This window comes from Lethenteron reissneri, chromosome 30 (genome assembly GCF_015708825.2).
Source record: "Lethenteron reissneri isolate LAM-NWPU_2019-01 chromosome 30, ASM1570882v1, whole genome shotgun sequence".
In the NCBI taxonomy this organism is placed as follows: Eukaryota; Metazoa; Chordata; class Hyperoartia; order Petromyzontiformes; family Petromyzontidae; genus Lethenteron; species Lethenteron reissneri.
In genome coordinates this window covers 13,323,035-13,342,764 of record NC_083808.1, presented here as the reverse complement: position 1 = coordinate 13,342,764, position 19,730 = coordinate 13,323,035, and the positions used below count along the sequence as shown (strand labels likewise).

Below are 19,730 nucleotides of genomic sequence, written 5' to 3'. Positions count from 1 at the left end.
CCTGCTGTATATTTGAAGTTTGCATGTTTCCCTCCCTGTGGTCGTGTGGATTTTTCTCCGGGCTCTCCGGTTTTTCCCCTCCACATTCAGAAACATGCATTGAGAGTATTTGGCTGCTATAAATTTCCACATGATGATACGCTACTTTGTTGAGCTATCATTTGTGTCCAGGTCGTTTCTGAAAAAGAGGCAAATTGCTCAGTGAGCCTTACCTGTAAAATAAAAATATCCTAATGCGGGACTCTCTAGAAAATAATTTCAAAGATCAGTAATATTTCCTAGAAAATAATAAAAATATAAAGGAATAAACCAGGTAGGAAACGAACTATTTAACTTGACTTAAATCTTTCGTGACTGCAGGGATTCATACTCTTTGGGTCTTTCGGTAAAGTCACGTGGATAGAAACATTATTGTGAAAAATCACGACGTTTTGATCGCAACACAAGCAATCGTACTCAGGTGAAAAAATATAGCGTAAAAAATTTAGAATAAAAATAGTTTAGTTTGCCTCAACAAGAGGACGATCCTGTGAAAATCAAAATAGGGGGCCACTTTGCTGCCAGTTATTGGCCACCTTGGAAGCCGTGCAGGCGGTGAGTCTTGCGCGCATGGTGAAACGTCTACGATCCACCAAACCTGCCTCCAAAGAGCTGCGTCGAGGTGTGCCTCACCACACCCAGGTTATGGAGGTACAGTGAGGGAAAAAAGTATTTGATCCCCTGCTGATTTTGTACGTTTGCCTACTGACAAAGAAATGATCAGTCTATCATTTTAATGGTAGGTTTATTTGAACAGTGAGAGACAGAATAACAACAAAAACATCCAGAAAAACGCATGTCAAAAATGTTATAAATTGATTTGCATTTTAATGAGGGAAATAAGTATTTGACCCCCTCTCAATCAGAAAGATTTCTGGCTCCCAGGTGTCTTTTATACAGGTAACGAGCTGAGATTAGGATTAAAGGGAGTGCTCCTAGTCTCAGCTTGTTACCTGTGTAGAGGTGTAATTGTAAAGATGTATGGGCACGGATGGGTAACAAACACAAGGGGCATGGTTAGGGCCGTACACAGAGGAGGTGCTCACACCGACGTCTGCACCTGCATCCCCCACGGCCCCCCCCCGGGGGCCGATTGCTATAAAAGGTGGTGAGCCGGAGGGCTCGAGGTGGAGTGTTAGCTTAAACCAGCGAAGAGTGAAGACCAGCTAGAATAGGCCCCGGAGCTCCCCTGGCTCGCTGTCCTTGTCAGGACCGACCAGGGAAAGCCGATGGCGTGGCCCCGAGAGCCCAGACTGACGTTCTTATAAGAGCCGGTCTGGAGACTCAGGGTGCCGGGATCCCAGCTTGACCAGGGCTGGGATAGGTAGCCTCCCCTAGCTCCATAGTGGAGGACCCGGGCGTAGGTTAGCGAGGTTAGACATTGGGTCTCTCTGTTAGACGGGTGAAGGGGCCGATACCCCTTCAAGTGCTGTGTATTCCCGTTGCTGTACATAAGATGGTATTAATAAATAAGTGTGCCTCCAACTACGTCGTCCGAGCCTCCTGCAACTTACTACATCTGGTGTCAGAAGTGATCGTTCAACGATGGACACACGAGGGACGACTCGTACCAGGGAGCCGGAGATGGAGGACACCTCGGCCGACTCGGCACCAGAGATGGCCGAAGTCGGATCCGAGCAGCCGGGGCCGAGTGCACCCGCGCCGAAACGACAGGAAGGGTGGGGAGCGTCGGCCGAGGGTCTTCGGCTGGCTCACTCCCGCCTGGCGGAGCTGCTCTACGCTGCGGCCGCCACGTTGGTGGAGATCACGCGGCTGGGGGCTGGAGAAGCTGCACGGGACGATGGCGGCCGACGCGCAGTGCCGTTTTCCGCCACCTCGACGCGGCTCGCAGTCAAATTTCCCGCCATCGCTACAGTGGGAGCAGAGGGCGGGGCCGGCCCGCGTCAGGTGACCACCGAGGGCCAAGCAGAAGCCGCGACGTCATCAACATCGGCCAGCGCGTCGCCAACGGAGCGACCGGCGATGCCATACGCGCAGCCCGCCCACACTGTACCGAGTGCCGGGAACGACGGAGCGCGATCCACGACCACGGTCGTCGCGTTACAGCAGCGACTACCGCCTCTCAAAGAGTTCGTGGGCGCGGACGGGGACTGGGGTGGCTTCAAGAGACAGTTCCTCGCTCATCAGGAGATGGCGAATTGGACGGACAGCGAAGCACTACGCGCGCTGCCGGCGATGCTGGACAACGACGCCCTGGCTACCCTCACCTCGGCGCCTAAGGAAAAGCGTGCCACGCTGCAGTTGGTGCTGCAGCTTCTGTCCGCTGTCTACGGCCCGCCTTCCGACTGCAGGCAGCTGTTCCACGATCGCCATCGGGGCGCCAACGAATCGCCTCTGGCTTTCCGGACGGCTCTCCTGGCCCTGGCGAAGGCAGCTTTTCCGCGGATGGACGAGGAGGGAGTGGACGCCATGGTGGCGGAAAAGCTGTTGCTACTCGCGGACGAGTTGGACGTCGCCGTCTTGGCACAAGATGACACAGACATGTCTTCCTTGCTGGTTGCGCGCCACATCCACGCGGGCCTGCGGTCCCTGCATCGCAAGGCCGGCAAGGGGGTGGCCGGCCATGCCATGGCGGCTACCACCCTCCCATCGGAAGAGGTCTGTGGGGTGGAGCGGCCGGGGGAGTGGAAATCTGCGGGACCACAGGCTCGGAACGGACCGAGCCGCCAGGAGCGGCCCAGGCCATCTGGGGCGCTCACACGCTGCTACAACTGTGGCCTTCAAGGCCACGTGGCTTCAGGATGCCGGGCTCCTCGACAGCGCGGAGCGACACCTCGTCCGGACGCTGCGCCGCCTCCACCCAAGCTCCAGCAGAGAAATACGGCGAGTCGTGGCACCTCGCACGTTTGGTCCATGCACACATCTGTCACACACTCACTCGCTGAAACAAACAGGGCTCGCAAATCACCGGGCATTGCGTCGGAGTGTTCTGAAATGCGGCGAGCGCTCCAACCGGGCCAGTGGTCGGAGCTCGCCCATCGTGTCGTTGCCGCGTCAGCGGGGTCGTCGGTCGTGGTCGGTCACATTGATGGGGTTGAGGTGCGGATTTTAATTGACACGGGAGCATCGGCGACCATTATATCTGATTTGATTTATAACATCCTTCCCGTTCAAAGCCGTCCTTTGCTCCCCATTGACGTGCCATGCTATGCTGCTAACGGGGGCTCGCTGGGCATCATTGGGCAGATCCGCGCGAAAATTTGCATTGGGGACATCAAATTATCCGGGCTGGTATTGGTTTCCTCCTCGCTGGCGGTTCCGTGCCTGTTGGGACAGATTTCTTGGCCAAAATGCCTATCCGTATATTGATCGACCAGGGGTGCATCGAACTCCCGTCGGGCCGACGTGTAATGTTTTTGTCTTCCCCCGCCACGGAGCGTCGGGCATTTGCGACGGTGCAGGCGCTCGTGGCAAGGACTGCACGCGTACCCCCGGGAGCTCAGATGCTCGTCCCTCTTAGGTTGCGTCGGCCGTTTGCTAGGGGGTTGCGGATCGGGGGGTCTTGTTGGGACCATCTCGAGCCGGGGTCAATGGACCCGATTTGCTAGTGGCTCAGACCATGGTAAAAGGGGATGGGGACCCCTTCATTGCAGTCCTTAATGTGGGATCGCGAACGGCCGTGGTTCCTCAAGGGACCGTACTTGCACACGCGACGCCGGCACCCTGTGAGGAACCGCTCGTGGGTCAGGTGAGCACCGATCCTCCGTCGCGACCGCATTCGGACCGTGATGACGGATGGCTGGATGCGCTTTGCGCGGGATCAGTGGACCTGTCCGACTCACAGCGTGAGAGGCTGCGAGTTCTCCTGAAAGAGTTTGCCGACGTTTTTAGTCAACACAAATTTGATATTGGTTGTACTAAATTGCTGTGACACCACATTGACACGGGTGACAGCGCGCCTATCCGCCAAAATCCCTTTTGGTTGAGTCCCAACGAAAAGGATCATGTCAAATCGGCCGTTGACTACATGCTAGCCGCCGATATCATATCCCCTTCCAACAGCCCTTGGGGCGCACCGATCGTTTTAGTGAAAAAACACGACGGCTCACTGCGGTTTTGTGTCGAATTTCGGCGGTTGTACAAAATTTCAGTAGCTGACGCGTACCCGCTTCCTCGAATGGATGAGTAGCTTGATGCCTTGGCGGGGGTGCGATTCTTTTCCACCCTGGATTTACTTTCTGGATTCTGGCAGCTTCCTCTGGATGACGAATCTAAACCTAAGACTGCTTTCCGTACACCGCACGGCCTTTTCCAATTTAACCGCTTGCCGATGGGGTTACATTCTGCGCCGGCAACTTTTCAGCGGTTAATGGAACTGGTCTTGGCGGGCTTGCAATGGGATTCGTGTTTAATTTACTTGGATGATGTCATCGTCTTTAGCAAAACATTAGATGAACACCTCCAGAGGTTGCGTGCTGTTTTCCTCAAAATGCGGGCTGCCAATTTGAAATTTAAACCGCAGAAGTGCCATTTGCTCCGCGAATCGGTGCGGTATTTGGGTCATATTGTTGGACGCTCGGGGATATCCACTGATCCCGCCAAAACGAAATGTGTCAGCTCCTGGCCGACTCCCACCTCGATGGGGGAGGTCAGGAGTTTCATTGGGTTCGTGTTGTATTACCGACGGTTTGTGGCTGACTTCGCTACAATCGCGAAACCTTTGCATGCCTTGACGTCCAAGGGAGTCAAGTTTCGTTGGGGACCGGATGAGGAGGCTGCTTTTCGCTCCCTCCGGGATGCCCTGGTGGGGGCTCCGCCGTTGAATTATCCCGATTTCTCACAACCCTTCTTGCTCGATACAGACGCAAGTAACACGGGCATTGGGGGCGTGCTGTCGCAGCTCATTGGTGGCGTAGAGCATGTGGTGGCTTACGGTAGTCGGGTGTTGTCTCCGGCGGAACAACGGTACTGCGTTACCCGTCGTGAACTATTGGCGATCGTTTATTTCATTCAGCAGTACCGCCCATATCTGTACGGTCGACGTTTCACCGTCCGTACAGATCATGCGGCGCTGGAGTACGCCTTGCGGATTCAACAACCATCGGGACAGTTGTCTCGATGGTTGGAGATTCTCCAAGACTACGATTTTGTCACTACATATCGTAAGGGTGTCCGCCACACGAACGCTGACGCTCTGTCACGGTTGCCGCCCACTTCAGAGTGCGCTTGCCTCTTGGGTTCGGGGCGTTGTAGGCCTCCGAACGTGATCGCTGATTCGGTCTTTGTGGCCGCCGCTGATGCGCCTTCAACTTCGGGTCCTATCGAGCAAGAAGGGAGGGATGCCTTGCTGGGGTTGTCCATTGCGGAGTGGGGACGCCTCCAAATGGAGGACACCTCCCTCCTCGCTTTGCGCCGTCGCATCGGGGGGGTTGGTCAGGGGGCGGCAAACGTTGACTCGTGGGGGTTGTTCTAGGGGCTTTTAATGCACTGGGATGGGAGATGCCGCCGCCAACGGCTGGTGGTGCCTTCAGCATTGAGGGGTAAAGTGGTGTGGGCTGCGCATGAGCGGCTCCTTCACCTGGGGACTCACAAGACCCTTGCCATGCTCCAGCTCGATTTCTTCTGGCCGGGCATGGCAAAGGACGTGGGGGATCTCCTGGGGTCGTGCACTCAATGCGCGCAGCGGAAGCCACCGGCGAGGGGGTCCAACCCTCCGCTGCAGTCGATAAAGGTTTCCCGGATTAACGAGCTCGTTGCACTGGATATTCTCGGGCCATTTCCCGCTACACCTAGGGGAAATAGGTACTTATTGACAGGGGTCGAATACTTCATGAGATGGCCCATGGTCTGGCCCCTGGCCAACCAGTCGGCAGCAGCCGTCGCGGAGGCCTTTGTCCAGGGCTACGTCCTCGACAAAGGTGCTCCGGAACGGCTTCTGACCGACCAGGGTAAACATTTTTCGGGGAAACTCCTCTGCGAGGTGTGCGACCTCTTGGGTACGGAGAAAATTCGAACCTCCCCATATCACCCACAAACTGACAGGATGGTGGAACGGCTGCATCGGACTATCACATCCATGCTGTCCCAGCAGGTATCGGAATCCCAGACCGATTGGGACTTTCACATTGCGGGTGTTTTGCAAGCCTACAGGATGGCTCCCCATGCGGCCACCGGATTTTCACCTTTCTTCTTAATGTATGGCCGCGAGGCTAACCCGCCTGTGGCGACTCAGCTGAAGCTCTCGACGCCGCAGGCAAACTCGAAATTGTCCGACCACGTTAAATTTAACATCGGGAAATTAACGGAGGCGCGGGAAGCGGCCATGCAAAATTCTGAACACCGCCAAAGGGCGAATGAGAGGCTTAGGCTGGGGCGGGCACATGTGCTCCAATGGAAACCGGGGGACAGGGCATGGTTGCACTGTCCCCAGGTGCCACTGGCGACCTCGTCGAAGCTGGTACGGCCGTGGCGGGGGCCCGTTGAGGTCATACAGGTCTTGCGGCCGCAATGTGTACGCGTCAAGTGGGGGAAGCGTCGGTGGTACGTGCACCCCTCCAGGTTGAAACCGTTCATTACGCCGCCCCGTGTTCCCTAACACACACGCGTGGCCAAACGTGTGAGGGGTCCGCCGACTCCCCGACTCCGCTGCTTTCGCCTAACCTGACACCGACTGTTCCACCTCCAGGTGCACCAGGAGTGACGTGCCCACGACCGCCAACCCCTCCCGGGGGGGTCGGATGTCGCTCAGCAGCGAAGCCAGACACTCTCACACCCGGACTGTCGACACCCGCCACTGGGCAAGCCGGGGCTGCCCCTTGTGACGGGCCCACCGCAAGAACGCGCGCCAAAACGCGCAGACTTTTGTGAGGTCGGCCGTTGGGGGGCCCTTGCGAAAGGGGGGGGGAGCGTCCTGGGTACGTGTATATATGTTGGTTTTATGGGACGGGGTATTTATTCAGGGGGGGTGCGTCGGGTTATTTTTCTCTTTCCTGTTGTTATTGTTGTTATTGTTGTTGTTCTTGTTAAAATTACGCGAGGCACACACGGATTTGGGGGGGATGCACCTTTATTGAAATTTTGTTGCAGCCGGGGACGGCTGCGGGCTGTACAGGGGGGGTGATGTAGAGGTGTAATTGTAAAGATGTATGGGCACGGATGGGTAACAAACACAAGGGGCGTGGTTAGGGCCGTACACAGAGGAGGTGCTCACACCGACGTCCGCAACTGCATCCCCCACGGCCCCTCCCCGGGGGCCGATTGCTATAAAAGGTGGTGAGCCGGAGGGTTCGAGGTCGAGTGTTAGCTTAAACCAGCGAAGAGTGAAGACCAGCTAGAATAGGCCCCAGAGCTCCCCTGGCTCGCTGTCCTTGTCAGGACCGACTAGTGAAAGCCGGTGGCGTGGCCCCGAGAGCCCAGACTGACGTTCTTATAAGAGCCGGTCTGGAGACTCAGGGTGCCGGGATCCCAGCTTGACCAGGGCTGGGATAGGTAGCCTCCCCTAGCTCCATAGTGGAGGACCCGGGCGTAGGTTAGCGAGGTTAGACATTGGGTCTCCCTGTTAGACGGGTGAAGGGGCCGACACCCCTTCAAGTGCTGTGTATTCCTGTTGCTGTACATAAGTTGGTATTAATAAATAAGTGTGCCTCCAACTACGTCGTCCGAGCCTCCTGCAACTTACTACACCTGTATAAAAGACACCTGTTCACAGAATCAATCAGATTCCAAACTCTCCACCATGGCCAAGACCAAAGAGCTCTCCAAGGATGTCAGGGACAAGATTGTAGACCTACACAAGGCTGGAATGGGCTACAAGACCATCGCCAAGCAGCTTGGTGTGAAGGTGACAACAGTTGGTGCGATTATTCGCAAATGGAAGAAACACAAAAGAACTGTCAATCTCCCTCGGCCTGGGGCTCCATGCAAGATCTCACCTCGTGGAGTTGCAATGATCCTGAGAACGGTGAGGAATCAGCCCAGAACTACACGGGAGGATCTTGTCAATGATCTCAAGGCAGCTGGGACCATAGTCACCAAGAAAACAGTTGGTAACACACTACGCCGTGAAGGACTGAAATCCTGCAGTGCCCGCAATGTACCACTGCTCAAGAAAGCACATATACATGCCCGTCTGAAGTTTGCCAATGAACATCTGAATGATTCAGAGGACAACTGGGTGAAAGTGTTGTAGTCAGATGAGACCAAAATGGAGCTCTTTGGCATCAACTCAACTCGCCGTGTTTGGAGGAGGAGGAATGCTGCCTATGACCCCAAGAACACCATCCCCACCGTCAAACATGGAGGTGGAAACATTATGCTTTGGGGGTGTTTTTCTGCTAATGGGACAGGACAACTTCACCGCATCAAAGGGACGATGGACGGGGCCATTTACCGTCAAATCTTGGGTGAAAACCTCCTTCCCTCAGCCAGGGCATTGAAAATGGGTCGTGGATGGGTATTCCAGCATGACAATGACCCAAAACACACGACCAAGGCAACAAAGGAGTGGTTCAAGAAGAAGCACATTAAGGTCCTGGAGTGGCCTAGCCAGTCTCCAGACCTTAATCCCATAGAAAATCTGTGGAGGGAGCTAAAGGTTCGATTTGCCAAACGTCAGCCTCGAAACCTTAATGACTTGGAGAAGATCTGCAAAGAGGAGTGGGACAAAATCCCTCCTGAGATGTGTGCAAACCTGGTGGCCAACTACAAAAAACGTCTGACCTCTGTGATTGCCAACAAGGGTTTTGCCACCAAGTGCTAAGTCATGTTTTGCAGAGGGGTCAAATACTTGTTTCCCTCATTAAATGCAAATCAATTTATAACATTTTTGACATGCGTTTTTCTGGATTTTGTTGTTATTCTGGCTCTCACTGTTCAAATAAACCTACCATTAAAATTATAGACTGATCATTTATTTGTCAGTGGGCAAACGTACAAAATCAGCAGGGGATCAAATACTTTTTTCCGTCACTGTAACTACAAAGGTCAATGCGCAGCTCCTGCAAGTGCTCGCTCACGCCACTCCTAGCAGAATGGCCTCTCACTGGAGGGAGCTCGAGAACCCCCTGAAGAGGTTACTTGATTAGTAATTGTTTTTTTGGGAGGGGGGAGGGGGAGGTTAGATCGTGGAGGTACAATGTCAAATGAAAAAAAACTTAAAGACTAAAAATTGGAGCTATAACTCTCCACCGCCCGACACGGCCAACAAATCAAGTTGTCACGTGGACATGAGGCAATTACGTTTTTTCCTTCAGTAAACCGGTTACGTTGAAAAGTAATCCAAATTTGACAAGTTATTTGGCCTACTCTTCAACGCTGGCCAGATGTCTTCGAAGAGGTGGGAGTACCTAAATTTTACTGCACTACACGTACGTATGTTGAACTTCTTTCGCTCCGTACATTGCCAACCGTGCTAATCAGAGGTACAGGCAACCTGCCACGCAACCTGCCAATCGACTCGCTGTGGCGTGTACCCATTTTACACTGCTGTGTGCACAGAGGGCGGTGGGATTTAATAAACCTGCCCCATTATTTCAACTGCCTCGCCTGGGAGGTCACATTAAACTGGCGACCTCCGGATCTGCAAGTCCAGTGAGGCGCAAACCATTAATCCGTGGGAAAGGCAGGTGGGCGCGGGCAAAAAAGTCCCCGCTCGTCCTCGACCCGCCCTGCATGTGTGCTGTTGTGCCGCGCGGCTCGGAGGCCGGTGTGCACGGCGATCGGGCGCACCTCCACGATCCTGTCGAAGGGCCTGAGGCCATCCCTCTCGGCGGGCCCGCCAAGCCGCACGGACGTCACGAACACGCCCTTCTCCAGCAACCCGTCCGACACGCTGAAGCCAAAGTCCTCGGTGCTGTCCCTCCGGTGCAGCGTCACCTGTGGTGGGGAGATGTTGACTACCTCAATTGGCATGCAGGAGGTCTCGGGTTCGATCCCGACCCTGACGCCTGCTGTATATTTGGAGTTTGCGTGACTATCTCCCCTTAGTATGTTGCGTGGATTTTTGTCCGGGTCCTGTAGTTTTTTCCCTCCACATTTAGAATTAACATGCATTTAGAGTATTTGGCTGCTGTAAATTTCAGCTATCATTTGTGGCCAGGTTCGCTTGTGAAAAAGAGCTATGTAGCTCAGTGGGCCTTACCTTCTAATATAATAGTAATTGTGGTGGTTGCAGCGGTGGGTTCCTTATTAGCAGTGCAGGTCACTTCCCACTCCCCATGCGTGGGTTTCCGCCGTTTTTGCTGTGCAGATCTCCGATGTGTTTTCTGGTTGTACCGCGTTTTGTTCGGCACGAAGTCACTGCCGTTTTGCTTCCACGCAATTAAATTCGTTTCCTTGAAGGAGCTCCCTGCGCGTGGTGGCGGAACGGCGGACAGCATGCCAAGCGGCGATACAAGGTGCAAACCAGAATGCGCATGGGTGAGCGGGCACCCACGGATTCTTACCGCTTCCTCCCCTAAAGCACGTCCCACACTACGTAAAGAAGTGCGGTGGAATTTGGATGCCATGTTAATGCAGATCGCGTCGCATGTTATAATCTGTTATATGTTAATCACGCATTTTGTATTTGTTTTGCATTTAAGTTCTTGTGATTATGAAGTTCATATCGGGTTAGCTACTCAAGCCGGATCAAATGCCCCCGACATCCACGAATCTTTATTGCATTGGGTGGGGGTATTATGAGAGGTGGGTGAGCAGGTATTTAGGTTTGCTTTTCTGAATTGATCCTCGAATCGCAATCCTGAATTATCGTGACAATTCACTGAATAATCACGGGGGTGCGGGGGAGGGGATTGCTCCACTCCCAGCTGGCAGATGGATTTTGTAGATTGCCAGGGAGATAGGTATGTTGTAGGCAGAGTGATAGGCATGTTGTAGGCAGAGTGATAGGTATGTTGTAGGCAGAGTGATAGGTATGTTGTAGGTATGTTGAGGTAGCTTGATAGGTGTGTTGTAGGTAGAGTAATGGGTATGTTGTAGGTAGAGTGATAGGTGTGTTGTAGGTAGAGTGATAGGTGTGTTGAAGGTAGATTGATAGGTATGTTGTAGGTAGCGTGATAGTCTTTATGCAGGATTATCGGTAGATAGGCACAGCAACATCTCTACTACTAATAGGGGTTTTCCCCTTTTTTCTGGCAACAAAACTGACACCTTTTGCAAGGAATCATGCTTACATTAACCACAATTCTTGCAGTCAAATGCAAATAAAAAACAATACTCTGATAATTTATGCATTGTCTTTGAAACTGATTGGTCCACACCAGAGACAGCTTTCTTTAGAGCCTAGTCTCATATGGTGTTCGACCAGATGACGAACATCATATGAGACTAGGCTCCAAAGAAAGCTGTCATCCCCTGTGTATAACAAGCAGGTCTATGAGAAGCACACAGTAAGATGCCGGATGGCTGTTGGATTTTTTCCGGATACGTGAAGGAACATTTGTATTGCCGTCTATGACAGATACCGATTAATAGAGCATTATGGATGGTAAATTGCCGGATAACAGAGCTTTTGCTGTATATAGTTATAGTTTTTTAAAATGTTGTATAAATAATGGTAGCACATTGCTCCATCAAGTGCATCGTTCATCTGTTGGTGGGAAGATAGTTTTTTTTGTATCGATACGTGGAAAGATTATTTTCAACAGCTCTAATTTTCTGCGCTGTCGCTGCATCGCTTTTAGCCAGGAAACAATTCCTGGAGAAGGACGAGAAACAAGAGAAACGACATTGGGTGTTCTACCCGAAGAGCTCTCGGCTTTCGTGTGCCTTTGAAAAGCAGGCTTAATCATACGGCCTTTGATCGAGTTTTTACTCTCCTCGCGAAGATGGGGGCTCGCCCAGCTTCACTGATTTACATTTTGGGCGAATGGCAATGATAAATGTTGCCACTCGTCTCAGTCACGTCGATGGGTTTTATTCCAATATCGGAGCGCCCCCTAACTGATAACGGAGTGCCATTCGTCCAAAAATCGCCCCGGTTTAAAATATAATAATCGTCTTATAAATTGACTTTTTTTATATCTACCTTCCTAACGAGTGTAGGTCAGCTGTAAAAGCATCTGTTTCACATTACCCTTGGAGTTTTTTTCTGTCCATGTTTGGAGTTGAGTACGACCCAAATACGGACATTTCAGAATGGTGAAAGATTCCTTATTGAAGACAAAATATTCAAGAGCATTGTCGAGAATACAAGTATCAAACTAATTAGCAGGCAATACATCTCCCCCATACATCTGTCCCTCCACTTATATATACACACACACACTTATATTCTCAAAGAGGATAATGATGATTTTGTGATTAGTGTACGATTTTTGCGTCAAACTAGTACCTATGTTTTGTGGGGAGGGTTTTGCCTATGGGGCCGTCCATAAATGACGTCACGATGTGTGACGGGGGGGGGGTTGAGAAATGTGACGTAATATCAAAATGCGCAACTTTAAATAAATATCGACAACACGTTCTACTTAATTAAATAGACTTATTAATAAATGTTTTCTCCTACAGTGCAGCGCCACATTAAATACGCACTACAATGACAATAATTTAAAGCGATTTGAAGCATGTTTTATTTTTGGGGGGGGGGGCAGAGCTTTGTGACGTCATATTTGAGGGGGAGTCTAACTTTTTGTGACGCCATGTGACGATTGGGGGGGGGGGTTAAAAAATCGTCCAAAATCGCGTGACGTCATTTATGGATGGCCCCTATTGTATCTAGCAGTTGATCAGGATTGGTTCAGAAATCAAACTCTCCCGATGAGACGTTGTGTATGTCGAAGCCAGTCCAGAGTTTGCTTTGCTGAACCAATGCTGCCGAGATTATGCCCTCCCAGAAGACTTTGCGGTTGGCAGGAAGCGTGGAAAATACTTGTTGTGTGTGTGAAGGGACAGATGTATGGGAGAGATGTTTTGTCCGCTTATTTCTTGTTAATTATTGAACGAAGAGCTTACCTTCACATCCTTCAGTGCTGCAGATGGCCCACAAACATCCACCACTTCGTGCTTTCGTGGCAAGAAGTGTCCTTCGCTGTCGGAGCCTGCTGAGTACCTCCTTCCAATATACCTGTTAAACAAAAATTATTTCCTCACGTGACTTACATGTATGAATACTCATTGCCCGAAAACATCTAAATATATGGAGAACTGCAGAGCTTGGGCAATTGTTGGTAGTGCCGGCTCACCACCTGGCTTATGCCCTCCAGCTTTGTGGTTCCTCAGTCACGGTGAGATGGAATTTGCATGAACGACGATGCACATACATACATACACACACAAATAAATATGATTATTTTGGAGATGGGTTTGTATTTTGAATCACACATCCTGACTGTGACACTGCCATCTAGGCAGGCAAGAATGTACATAAGCAATTCATCCAAAGATGAAACATCTCCTGAAATGATATCAATGGTCCTTTAAGGGTCCACCTTACAAAAATCGCTAGGCTGTGCTCTTACATGAGCAGTTCACTCTGTACCAATAAACCAAAAAAACCCCAACGCAGCCATCGATAACACTCTGGCCTTAAAAGGAAGTGTTATGTAAAAGGGGACATTTTTGGGGGGGAAATGGCCCCTGGTTAAGAGCACATCAGACAAGTCCTCACAGAGCATAACCTCATAAAGTTACTACGCATTCCATTTCGTGGTTCAGTGGTCACTGGTGACCACGCCGAGCGACTCCACATTGCCACGAGTGAGAAGCAGCCTTCGACCCTCGGTGTGGCGCTTTGCCGTTCCAACACAGCGTCTTGGCGATCCTGCACTCTGAAGTGTTCTGAAGTGGAAGCAATAAATGCCGAACGCCAAAATACCCAGCCAGGGGGAAAAAAAGCCTTGCCGAGTCTCCGAGTCCTTTCTGCAGGTTGCTTGCATTGGGGATGTTTGGCTATTTTAGATTTTTAAAAATGCGTTTTGGTTTCACGTCAGAGGACACGGGAGAACCCAGAGAAAGTCCACACACAGAGCAAGCGAGTGACAACACCGTCACGTCCTGACCACTCCGCTGCCCTATGCCTGCGACAATTGGCAACCTCTCCTGTTCACTCCACTGCGTACTGTGACCAGGATCTCTAACCTGCTTAGCTTTTGCGATATGACCAGAGATTGGGTGCATTTAGGATGATTTTGTCGTGGGTGAAGCATTAGCCGTGTGAGCCACTCGGTCAGCTCAGTGTTTTTTAACTGCTGTGATGTCACTGCTGCTTTTGGGGGTGATGGTAGGTGAGCGGCAGCATGCTGCGTCTTGAATGTTTTCACATTGCATGCACCTTCTGTTGCCACTTTGCATACTTAAACATCAGGCAAAAGGTCGCGTAGACTTTGCCAAATCGAATCACAAAGCAGCTGAGCCATTATGAAAATTTGGTAGCTCTTCTAAACGTTCTATCTACATTCAGTTTCTGTTGAGACCCAATTGAGACAGAAAATATATTGCCCAAGGCAGCTCGAAGGGAACTCTACAATGCAGAAACTGACATCATTACTGTTTTATATTTTTTTTGGAGGAAACTGGCAAAATTTATATTCCATTAATGATACCACCACACTACTGCCCATTTTCATTAATGACGCACCATAACTTTTTCATGTACTGTAAAAAAAAACATTCTAGTAATGTCCTTCAGTGTTGGAGGTTGCTTTAAGGCCATGACTTTCATTCGGAGTTTAAAAAAAATTTGGGCCAAGAAAAGTGCCGGATGGACCCACGTGGAAATCCTCGGGCCCTGGTGGGTGTTGCTATGGTTTCCGGAGGATAAAGGGAATTTCTCTAGCTTTGTTACACCAGTCCATAGCCTGCCAACTCATTTATTACATGGACTTGCCATTAAAAATGGTTCACCGCCCACACTTTAAAATTAAATTAAGTTAATAATTTTACATGACTGTGTAAAATAATGAGGTTAACCATCGAGGTCAATGCGTAGGGTCTGTCGTGACGCGGGGGGGTGGGAGCGTGGGCGATCGTGGGGGTGCGGCCCGGGAGTGAGAACGACATGGAGTGGAGCAGCGCGAGCCCTCTCCCTCTATGAGTCTCTCCTGCTCTTGTTCATTTCTTATTTGTCTTCTAATTACAGTTACATTTCCAGGTCTGCTATCTCTCTGTTGAATACATCTCTCTGTCTCTTACGTAAATACATGACGATTTGATTTCCGGTCTCTTATAATATATTTATTCTTGGTAAATCTCGCTAATAACTACATTTATTTATTTGCATGTTTCTGGCCCACGGGCTCTTGTTAGTTTTATCAGACCTGCACATTTATGTATCTATGCTCCTGAACAAGCAGGGTGAGCGGGGGCGAGGATGGGATGAGGAAGGTTATGAACAGTGGCTGGAGGGAAGTCGAGAGAAGAAGGACTTTACGTTTAAGGGACTCGTCGCCTACGATGTTAACAGTATTGCGAAGACCAAACCATCATTCTCATCCAAATATTGCACTGAATTTCACGTTTTGTTTCATTACTGTGGCCACAAGCCTGAGTGTCATGACTCGCGTGACCCCTCCTTGACCCCTGGAAGCCAGATGATCCTATTACGTATCACAGATAAGATCCATACATTGATTGCAGTAGATATGACCAATACATCTTTTTCTTCTTCTCCCGAAACGCATCAGAGATAAGCGACATATTTTGAGCTGATTATACTTTATTGCTCGGACTACGTAACATTATTAAACTTGGGACAGTGTTGTCAATAATATCCGTATTATCCAATTTACCGGCTCTGTTATCTGTTTTGCCCGCATCACCATGTGGGGCAATTTAATTGGAACCCCTCGTGTGTAAATCACTGCGGAGTGTGAAGTCTTGTGGAGCCGCCCCTCCCCCCACCCCCGCTGACACAAATGATTGATTTCCTTGTGCCGATAATGCCACGCAAATCCAGATGTTAAGGCTGTCTCTCTAATCGCGAGTGTGGTTACGGAAGCCCACTGTGTGTCAGTGTTCGCTCCTTAATTTTTCGCTCTTGCCATTAATACCGTACTGTCAGTGGCAGCGATTTTAACACCTATGGGTTTTCAGTGGAATGCGATTGCCGGGTTTGCTTATCACTTAGTAGTGTCTCTGCCTGTAATTTTTCTGTCATTTGAATTGTTGTAGGCACCCTGGAACACACGGGGTGTACGCATGCAATGGTAGGAGTTTTACGGTGAACAATAAACTCCAGAAAAACCGTGATATGCCGTTGCGCAACTGTGTATGTGGATAACAAACTATTTAGCCCATGAAATCTCCTTTACACTCAAGTTAAGTAGAAGTAAAACAAATGCCTGTACTCAATCAGGTTTGCATTTTGCCTTTAAAAAACAATGCTCTTTGAAAGAAATCCCCAAAAAACTTCAGTTGAAGCAATGTTTGGCTGGAAAGAGATACGTTGTGTGTGCACTACCGTGCAAGATTAGCTAACATGAAAGATTCAATCGCCAGAGGCTCCCACTGCGTTAAGCGATTGTGTGTGTGCGCGACACCGATGGCTTTCTACAGATTGTGCAGAATCCTCTCACCATGTGCACAACCACTCATTAGGGGACTTGGCCAAACGATCAGGAACCCCAGGTTCCTGCTCCGTTCAGACTTTCGTAGGTAACATGTAGACGCTGAATTAGTTTTGTTGGCGGAGCTCGAATTCCACAGTTCACACTGAGTAGCCATAGGGGGCCCCTGATGGCTGTTGGCACACAGCTGTAGCTTAGCCATGATGGCCAAAAGTCTGGGGACAGCTGTCCTCTCTGTCCCCAAGGTCCCACGTCCATGACAGTTGGTTGTTGACAACAGCCACAAGCAAAGCAATAAGTATATATATTTGACTGCAAAATGTGTTTGTCTACTTAACTAGCTAACAGCCCACTGTAATAATCGATTTTTCACGAGAGAAGACCATTGCAGCAAGTTCAAATAATGACTGCATATTTTTACACAATGCTGACAAAGTATGTTACATATATGTAACTTTGTCCATTCTGTGATTGGCGTATATATTTGGCTTTGTGTTTGATGGACAGCACATCGACACGTGGGTAGAATTTAACAATCAGGCACAACGTTGGCGACTGCTGCCTCTGAATGACGTCAAAAGACAGTTCAAAATTAAGCGTCTCCCGGCTCAGGTGAGTATGTGACAATGCTCATTCCCACATGTGTCCAGTTGCTTACGGTGAAGAGTCTACATTCCAATGAAAGGGGGGCAGTCTATCCACTGGACAACCACTTGTTGGCCTCTGTGATATTGGCATTCATGTGAATGGTTTGTCATCTTCCAACTGTGAGTCAACTCTACGTCAACAAGAGCCACCTGGCCAAACAGCCACTATTCATTTTATACGTCGGCATTCACAACCAATATTACAATTCATATAATACGTTTCTTTTAGTTTAAATCACGTAGCTATAATGCTAATTTAAATGTAATTGTCATTATACTGTACCTACACAATCTGACCCACAAGAAATGAATGAGGAATCAGTCACCATTAACACCTCACGAGATACCCTCACGGTAGACCGTGTAAATTATCAGTCGGCTGAGTGGCCGCAGCGATTGCGATTCACACCCAGTAAAATCTGCAACCAAAAAATAGAAAATATAATGAAAAGGCAGCGAGTGACGCGAATGGAGCTTAAAAAATAATCCACCACCGCTCGAAAACGTGCAGGGTTGAGATTGTGGCCTGGATGTTCGATGAGAGCGGTCGATTGGGAACAGTGCGACGCTCACGTGAGGCCCGGGGAGGCGGCGGCGGGGCTCTTGCCGCCGAGGGACGAGCCGTCCCTGTGCGATGCGTCATTGCCGCTGCACTCCGCCGTGTGCACGCTCGGGCTTGAGCTTCGCTCGTCCTTCACACCTAAGCATGGCGGTGGTGGCGGGCGGGGGGGCACACACATCATCACCATCGTCGAACGTCATCGTTTTATCGCCCGACGTTTTTGGTTAAAACATTGTTGCTCGGCGCAGGGCACCCAGGGCCTGAGCCGTTAAAAGGGCCAGCATCAAAACAGCACTATCAAAGTAGTGATAGGAAAGAGTACGTGCAAGACGTTATTTAAATTTGGCCAAGGTTGTTGTTTTATTGTTACAAAAGCTTTTGAAGGAATAGGGACAATGGGAAGGAAAGTTTGGGTAGTGCCAGGGAAGAAGCAGAAAGAGGAGTCTCGTGACCTGCAATGTGGTGGTTGTACCCAGTGTGGGGGAGGCAAAACGGTCAGTTACATAATCACACTGCACCACTAGAGATCCATAATCACACCACCAGAGATCCATAATCACACTGCACCACTAGAGATCCATAATCACACTGCACCACTAGAGATCCATAATCACACCACTAGACATCCATAATCACACCACCAGAGATCCATAATCACACTGCACCACTAGAGATCCATAATCACGCTGCACCACTAGAGATCCATAATCACACTGCACCACCAGATATCCATAATCACACTGCACCACCAGAGATCCATAATCACACTGCACCACCAGAGATCCATAATCACACTGCACCACCAGAGATCCATAATCACACTGCACCACTAGAGATCCATAATCACACTGCACCACTAGAGATCCATAATCACACTGCACCACTAGAGATCCATAATCACACTGCACCACTAGAGATCCATAATCACACCACTAGAGATCCATAATCACACTGCACCACTAGAGATCCATAATCACACCACTAGAGATCCATAATCACACTGCACCACTAGAGATCCATAATCACACTGCACCACTAGAGATCCATAATCACACTGCACCACTAGAGATCCATAATCACAATGCACCACTAGAGACCCATAATCACGCTACACCACTAGAGATCCATAATCACACTGCACCACTAGAGATCTGTAATCACACTGCACCACTAGAGATCCATAATCACACTGCACCACTAGAGATCCATAATCACACTGCACCACTAGAGATCCATAATCACACTTTGCTTTGTGGAGTGACATGGATAGCACAACATTGTGGGGTTGGGAAATAATAAAATAAATGTATATTTAACTTTCGATTTAAAGCTTTCGTGACTGCAGGGATTCATCTTCTTGGTTCTTTCGGTAAAGTCACGTAGAAGGGAAGTAATAAAATAATACAAATAAAACATAATAAAACAATTCTCACGACGTTTCGGCCACAACGCAAGCAGCCGTCCTCAAGCGAAGAATGAAGCACCACCAAGCTTGGAGCGTATATTTAAGCTGGGTTAGAGGGGGGGGAGGTGGGAAGAAGAGCGCCTAAACAAAATAATTTGCATATCAAGAGGAATTCAGCATATGGAAAATGCGTAGGAGGTGGGCGGGGGGGGGGGGGGGGTTCCAAATCAATACTATGCCCGTGCATTATGCAGGATTAGCAGCATCAAAGGAGGGGGGGGAGGGGGTAGCATTAACAAAGGAAAGGAATGTTAATAGTATGTAGCTGCAGTTACTAAACAACCACGTAAAAAAACTAAAGTATAAACTGCATAACAAACTAAAGTATAAACTACATAGCATCATCAGTATACTTACTATACTCTACAATAAGTTGAGTTACTAACAGTAAGTAATACATAAAAAAAATTCTACGTTGTAAAAAAAAATTATATAATATGCTTCCATCTAAACTTTATTCTCTTACATCACACGCGTCTATACCGTACTATATACTGCCATAGACAAACCCAACATTAAATTACATACTGTATTGCTATAAACCACCCTATACC

At 49.5% G+C, this 19,730-nt stretch overlaps 1 protein-coding gene across 3 annotated transcripts in view; it reads right to left on the bottom strand.

Annotated features, from left to right (window-relative positions):
- Positions 1-19,730, bottom strand: part of LOC133349539 (glutamate receptor-interacting protein 1-like) — a 334,917-nt gene that overhangs the window by 11,099 nt on the left and 304,088 nt on the right. For all 3 annotated transcript variants that reach the window (XM_061563083.1, XM_061563082.1, XM_061563084.1), the window contains 3 exons: positions 17,723-17,849; positions 12,952-13,063; positions 9,727-9,873 (listed from right to left, as the gene is read on the bottom strand). In XM_061563083.1, coding sequence (XP_061419067.1) covers positions 9,727-9,873; positions 12,952-13,063; positions 17,723-17,849 — 386 coding nt within the window. The remainder of the gene's footprint in view (positions 1-9,726; positions 9,874-12,951; positions 13,064-17,722; positions 17,850-19,730) is intronic.